Source organism: Solanum dulcamara, chromosome 12, assembly GCF_947179165.1.
Source record: "Solanum dulcamara chromosome 12, daSolDulc1.2, whole genome shotgun sequence".
Taxonomy (NCBI): domain Eukaryota; kingdom Viridiplantae; phylum Streptophyta; class Magnoliopsida; order Solanales; family Solanaceae; genus Solanum; species Solanum dulcamara.
In genome coordinates this window covers 12,358,755-12,366,378 of record NC_077248.1, presented here as the reverse complement: position 1 = coordinate 12,366,378, position 7,624 = coordinate 12,358,755, and the positions used below count along the sequence as shown (strand labels likewise).

General features: G+C 35.8%; 1 protein-coding gene across 2 annotated transcripts; it reads left to right on the top strand.

The window, feature by feature from the left end:
- On the top strand, positions 1 to 7,007 carry LOC129875507 (vacuolar-sorting receptor 1). 2 transcript variants are annotated; one of them, XM_055950784.1, is made up of 12 exons: positions 1 to 720; positions 1,563 to 2,255; positions 2,999 to 3,087; positions 3,198 to 3,267; positions 3,349 to 3,432; positions 3,800 to 3,876; positions 3,986 to 4,067; positions 4,156 to 4,238; positions 4,567 to 4,633; positions 5,274 to 5,402; positions 5,593 to 5,699; positions 6,637 to 7,007. In XM_055950784.1, exons 1-12 carry the CDS (start codon positions 426 to 428, stop codon positions 6,733 to 6,735), a joined length of 1,875 nt encoding a protein of 624 aa, XP_055806759.1. In that variant the 5' UTR covers positions 1 to 425; the 3' UTR covers positions 6,736 to 7,007. The 2 variants fall into 2 exon arrangements, with proteins under 2 accessions (XP_055806759.1, XP_055806758.1); XM_055950783.1 differs by having other exon boundaries at positions 5,587 to 5,699.
- Positions 7,008 to 7,624: the final 617 nt, after the last annotated feature.

Here is a 7,624-nt window from a genome sequence, read left to right as displayed (position 1 = left end):
AGTTAGATTAGATCTAGTAGAAGATTCAGAGGTCTTTCATCAACTTTCTGGTAGGTAAAACCCCAAAAAATAGGAAAGAAAAAAGAAAATAGCTTTCCAGTATTTTTATTGATACAAAAATCCCACAAAATTCTATGTTCATATAAAACAATTTCATCACTTCAGCACAGTTTACACGTTGAGTCTGTAGCTTTCCATTCTTTTTATCTTTTTTTTTTCCCCCAAAGATTACATCTTTTCCATTTTCCTACTCCTCCTAGGTCTACAAAGGTGATTCTTTTATCCTTAGATGACCAATACATGATCTGGGTATGAGTAAAGATCTGATTTTTATGTGAAATCTGTAGGTTTGATAGCTCCTAAAGCCTTAATTTTGACTTTTCTTGATCTGGGTAATTGTCATATTTGTGTATCTACAACTGAAGATGAAGGAAAAGCTAGGGTTTTTGGTGTGTGTTTGTTTTCTTGTAATTGGGTCTTGTTTGGGTAGATTTGTGGTGGAAAAGAATAGCTTGAGAGTAACTTCTCCATACTCAATCAAAGATGTGTATGAGTGTGCAATTGGGAATTTTGGGGTTCCACAATATGGAGGTACAATGGTTGGTATCGTTGTGTACCCCAAAGCTAATCAAAAGTCTTGCAAGGATTTTGCAGATTCTGATATTTCCTTTAAAACTAAGGCTGGTGGCATGCCCGTTTTCGTCCTTGTCGATAGAGGAGGTAAAGTTTCTACCTTTGAATTGTCTTATTAGAGTTTGGTTTAATGATGTTTGTTTGAGTTCATGCTGAGGATGCACTTTATCTATTAGCTGCTCTGGATTATATAGATTATCTTTATTTTGTTTTTGTCATTAAATTATGTAATCAGATTTCAGGTTTGTAAAGGTCATTTAACTGTGCTTCAGTGGGCTATATATATATATATATAGCCATTTCATTCCTATACTAGATTGCCTTTTGAGGAAATTAGGATTCTGTAGTTTAGATTCCCTAAATATGCACTTAATCCGACACGGATGTTCAATTCTCTAAGTGGAATAAAAGACTTGAAAGACTCCTGGCAAACATTGGACTTTTCTTGCCTATTAGTATGCCTATTTAAATTTCTACTTTCTGTTGTCAATCTTTGAATATATTGAAGATAGTAGCATGGTTCTTATAAGTTGAACCAGAAAAAAAGGAGGAGAAATGAGCTTTTATCATTCCAACATCGGTGATTTCTAGAATTGGAAATCATTGATGTAAGGAGCACAGCTCAGATTATTCTGATGCCTTTTGAAGTTGACGCTGTTTTGTAGAATTGTAACAAGCATGCATTTGCTTTTGGCTCTTCCAGTGAACCTGAGGAAATGTCATCTATGCTTGTGTTTTATATGTGGTTGGTTTTGCTAATTAGTCTTTATGTTGTATCTGTTTCCAGTTCAATTCCACATGCTATTAATAAGTATTTAAGACTGGATAATTAGTGATGGATGATCTAAGTGGAGCTTGTTAAACCGTGTAAGTATCTAACATGTGTCTCCTTTTCTTTCTCTGGTCTGTGTATACTGCTTCACTGTCAGACTGCTATTTCACACTAAAGGCTTGGAATGCTCAAAAGGCTGGAGCTGCTGCTATTCTTGTTGCTGATGATCGCAATGAGCCTTTGATTACCATGGACACTCCTGAGGAAGAGGATGCAAAGGCAGATTATCTGCAAAATATAACTATTCCATCAGCTCTAATTAGTCAATCTCTTGGGGATAGCATCAAGAAGCAACTATCTAAAGGGGAGATGGTTAACATAAACCTTGATTGGAGAGAGGCTCTTCCACATCCTGATGAAAGAGTTGAGTACGAGTTTTGGACTAACAGTAATGATGAGTGTGGTCCTAAGTGTGAAAGCCAGAGAGAGTTTGTCAAAAATTTCAAAGGGGCTGCCCAGATACTTGAGCAGAAGGGATATACACAGTTCACTCCCCATTACATAACTTGGTATTGTCCTGAGGCATTTATTTTGAGCAAGCAATGCAAGTCTCAGTGCATCAACCATGGGAGATACTGTGCTCCAGATCCTGAGCAAGACTTCAGCAAAGGTTATGATGGGAAGGATGTTGTTTTGCAAAATTTGCGCCAAGCTTGCTTTTATAAGATTGCCAATGAAAGTGGGAAGCCCTGGTTGTGGTGGGACTACGTTACTGACTTTGGAATCCGGTGTCCAATGAGCGAGAAGAAGTACAATAAAGAGTGTGCAGATCAAGTAATCAAATCCCTTGGTAGGTTGAAGTTTCTTGTTTTTGGTGTTTCCTCTGATGAATTTCAGCTCATGCACATTATTTCCAGTGTAAATATGCATTTGGTGTTAGGAAAATATATATATTTGATGTTAATGGTTCAATATACTAACTGCGATTTATCTTTTCCTCGTAATATAGTGGTGATGGTTAGTAATTGCTGTTGCTTACCGTATTTTGGTAGTATTTTTGTCTTCACATCCTTGTTCATGAGCGGTGAGCACTGGGTCTTAGCCTCTTAGGTATAGTCCAACTTCCTGGTCCACTATCTGATGCAAATTTTGTTGAACTAAATAGTTATTTTTTGTGGATTATAATCTCTTCTATCTTAGTTTGTCTAAGGCTCATCCACTTAGTTATAAGTGTTCCATTACACAAAAATCCTTTTCAGCATTATATTTATGTCTTGTTTTGATGGTTCACTTTACAATAGTCTGAAAACAAGCTCAGATATACTCAAGACTTCCTGATAGCACATGATTATTTTTCCACTTGGTTTGTTATGCTCTTACTGAACTGATGCATTTAGATCTTTCATTTAGTTCAAATGTCTGAAATGTCATTTCACCTTCTTTTTAAAGTTCAAGGAATAGGGTTTGTATGGTTTCTATATATTGTTTTTCAATTATATGGTACACCACTAATTAATTGGCCTTGTTCTTTGTGAACTCAAGATTTTGTCTAACTGCTAACCTTGTTATTTTTTTCCGGAGTGGACACAATAGGCTTTGATGTAAAACAGATAGAGAAATGTGTTGGAGATCCTGAAGCGGATGCTGATAACCCTGTTCTGAAGGCTGAACAAGAAGCGCAGGTGTGTCAAAAAACAAATAATGGGGAAGCTCTTTCCCTGACCTCCTTGACTTTATCATTTCTGAATGGACTTCTTGAACTTAATTGTTACTTTTGCATTGCTGCATTCAGATTGGCAAGAACTCTCGTGGAGATGTGACTATCTTGCCAACTCTTGTGATAAACAATAGGCAGTACAGAGGTACAACTCAAAGTATTCAAGTGAGAAGGTGCCTAGTTTAAATAAAGACATTCTTGACTTTTAATGTTATCTACCTTGTAGGCAAGTTGGACAAGGGAGCTGTTCTGAAGGCCATTTGTTCAGGTTTTGAGGAGACAACAGAGCCTGCAATTTGTTTAACCGATGGTCAGAAACCTTTGATCCTTTCTTTAGCTTTGAAGACATTATAATTGTACCAGTTGCCATACTTGCAGACCCTTTTTATGCAGTTAGTCATTTTTATAAATTGGGGAACCGTACTTGATTTATTTTTATATAAAGGATCTTGATTTATTTTTATATAAAGGATCTCGAGTTATTTTTCTGTAATTCCGATTCTAACAGATCTTGCTCTAGCTTCCGACATATTCCAACTTGTGATTTGTTGATACACAAAACTTATTAGCTATTATATCAGAACAATAATATTTGGTCGAAATAGCCTTCAGCATAGCTAGTACATAATCTCTATGATCTCCAATAAGGTGGTACTCACACGTTTTGCACTTCTCAGATATACAAACAAATGAATGCTTAGAGTCCAATGGTGGGTGCTGGCAGGACAAAGCTGCTAACATTACTGCATGCCGGGTATTCAGTCATTTGTCTGTTGATTACTGATATGATAGCATTATTTTGCATCTTTATGTCTTATTTAGTGCTAGCTAATTTTCCTATGACGTGCATTATTATGCTGCAGGATACTTTCCGTGGGAAAGTATGTGAATGCCCGACGGTTCAGGGAGTAAAATTTGTTGGTGATGGTTATTCTCACTGTGAAGGTACTGAAGACTATGTTCAAAATCTTGGTCACGTGATGCACGAGCATTTTCTTCAGAGGCTTAATCTTTTGCACTTTTTGTGTGACAGCATCTGGAGCATTACGCTGTGGATTAAACAATGGCGGTTGTTGGAAGGGAACCAAGGATGGCAGGACATTTTCTGCCTGCATAGTAAGAAGGCTCCATTCAAGCATAATTACCTACCTCTTGAACTTTACTCTCCGGCATCCCCTTTTTTATGGGGGTGCTTACCTCCTTCCTATCTTCTGGTTTTATTGAAGCAGCAGATTGGAACATGAAATGTTCTTGTTTCTTAATTTTATTTGAGAATTGATGCTAGAAAATTAGTTTTTACTCTGTGAATTACCCCCTCCTTTTCTGGCTCTCCCAGGTTCTAACTTTAGTGGTTTTACTTGAGTTATTCTTTAGATGAGTTTCCTTGTGTCTCAATATCATTCAGTGAACAGGGATACTAAATATTTTATCCTTATCTTGTCAGGACGACCACACAAAGGGTTGTAAATGTCCACCAGGGTTCAAAGGAGATGGAGTGAACGTTTGTGAAGGTACAGAGAATCTGTTACTCATTATATATCACTTTTTGAAATTTGCTGATGTTGTTAGCATTGATGGGATAACTCACGGTTTTCAGCTATTATAATCTTCTATAACTCTTATCTACTTGAGGATTTAGATCTTCGTTGTCTTTGATTGCAACAAAAAGTTTTCTGCCCTCTTCTTCTCTGTAGAACCGTCATCATATTTTCTGTCCTAGAAAAACATTATTCTGTATATATCCCCATTGAGATGTATAAATAGGAATAACCTTGCTCTTTATTAGTATTCCCTGTGTACCATTTTATGAGTCACACTTTCCTTTTTAGTTTGTCCAAAAGAATGACACACTTCCTTTTTTTGATACTATTGGAATTTTTTTCTCATTTTATCCTTAATGACATGACCTGTTGGGACCATTTGATATAAGAAGTTTTTTTCTTTTACAAGGAGAGAAAATGAAAAGACACGTGGAACACTTACCGGTTTTATTAAAAGGATAATTTTGGTAATTGTCATATATTTGGTTTACATGTTAAAAGCTTTCGTTAATTTCTTAAAACTCTATATCCAGTCTAACAGGGAGTACCGATATGAATAAGAATTTGATGAGATCCAAAGTTTTTTACCTGTACTTTTCCCCTTTTTCAGATATTGATGAATGCAAAGATAAGCTGGCATGTCAGTGTCCAGATTGCAAATGCAAGAACACCTGGGGTGGTTATCAATGCAGTTGCAGTGGCAATTTGTTGTACATGCAAGAACATGACACGTGTATAGGTAAGTTTTCAAGTTCTCATACATGCTGCGAATATACATTTAATGATGGATGAAGCTAGTTAAATATTGATATGATGGTTGTGATGTTCATTTAGATGCTTTTATCACAGAATTTCACAAGCAGCTTTGAGCTACTGTGATTTCAAAATCTGATATATTTTAATTTGTAAATAATCTTCAAAAGCTGCAGGCAATGATGGAAAAGCAGCATTTAGCTGGGGTCTTGTTTGGGTTATCATCTTGGGTTTGGCAGTTGCAGGAGTTGGAGCATATGCCGTGTACAAGTATAGGATCCGGGTATGTTTTTTGTTAATCTGTTCTTATTTCATCATCTTTCATCTCTTATGACCTTTGGGCAAGTACACGTGAGTTAGTTTACCGTGATAATTTCATAAATGAACTCTTCAAATGTGCAAAGAGAATGGCCTTCAGGAAGAGACATACAAGACTCTGAACGCCAAAATCAACATCTTGTCAAAGAGGGCAGGTGTTCCTTAAGAGATTGAAATGTGAAAAGCTAATCATTTGAGTCTCCTATTGCTGCTAAAATCCCTTAAGTAGTAGTCTATTTCATATTGCTCAAATAATGAAAGCAGGGGGCGAATTTAATAGGTATTTTATGGTGAACGTAAATCTGTGGTCTTTCCTCAAAACTAGGTATTTTATGTGTGTTTTTATTAATTTATCTAATATTACCTTGTGGCACTATGCTACAAAAAGGCTTAGTGGTGCACTTAGTTGAAAGCCAAGTTATTTACCTAGAGGTACAAGGATCAAATCCTAGATTCGCTTCTGGATGGAAGGTGCTCAGTAGTTGATGAGAAGGGCGAGTACTTCCTTCAAAAGAAATCTCAAGTATAATTAATCTATGCCTGCTTTGTACAAGCTTCCACCTATTGTGCCCTCTTAGAATAAATGGACGCCTGAGTTTCTAAGAAGGAATTTCAGGGAATTGATACCACTACAAAACAAGTAGACTGGATAACTTCTTTCGGAGACATGTTCATTCTGGTCTCATCCTATGCTCTACAACAGCCATATTTTGGCATGTTTATCAGTTATCGATCAAGTGTTCTTTTTGCTCTCTTGGAATTTTAATCATGAAACTAGTATGCAGAGATACGACGTGGCGATTGCCTTTGATGCAGTTTTATCTGTGTTATAGACTTGTATTTCATGTTGATTTTTACCTTTCCACTGATTTATGTAATCCAAAAAACCTATTTATATGCAGAGATACATGGATTCAGAGATCCGTGCCATCATGGCACAGTATATGCCTTTGGACAATCAGGGAGAGGTGCCTAATCACATATCCCATGGGAATGTCTGATATTAGTCCATTGCTAAAGAATGATTGCGCGGATAGAATGTAAAATCAAGTGATATCGCGATCAGCTCTTTTACCAGTTGTCACGAGGTTCTTTATGCTTGTGTCATACTAGTGCAAACTCTCACTGTTCAGTGAGGTCCTATTTATGTATATGTTCATCATAATAGTACACATAAACTCCCAATTATGATGGGTGAAATTTTCCATATATGCACTATGGTCTTTTACTTTGGACCTTAGCTTAATGAAGGGTGAAATTTCTTAGGAACAAACTTTGTGCCACTATAGAGTGTTTGCAGCATGAAGGTGATGGATGCCGTAAAATGAAAAATTACAATAGTTAAAAATAGATTATTACTTTTTCTTATGTGGCGATTTATATATATTTTATTTGGTTAACCAAACACTAGATCATTTTATGTTGGAATTGATTATACTAATCAATCCCCACAACCCCTACACTCGTAGTTCCATGTCAAATTGCAATATTATTTTGTAGATTATATATGGATACTTTTATGTTGTTAAAGTCCATAGAACCAGTGGAATTTCAAACTCCGTAATAGTGACGATTTGTAATAATCTATTTTTCTACATTATAACGTTTCTTCGCACTAGTATATATCAAATTGTTCACAGTACATGAGATTTTCGAAGATGTTTGTCTAGAATACAAGAATAATTCAGTATTTCACTTCAATGGAAGTTTACTTATAACAAAGAAAATTCACAACTAAATTCCACTTAAAAACTACCAACAGATACTAAATAGGTAATAAATAGGACAATTGCTATTACAGCATAAAAAAGAAAACTAGATAGCAAGTGCAGCATATATTATCATTTTTTTTTGAATATTGAGCATTTTCTCATAAGAATGTTTAATATA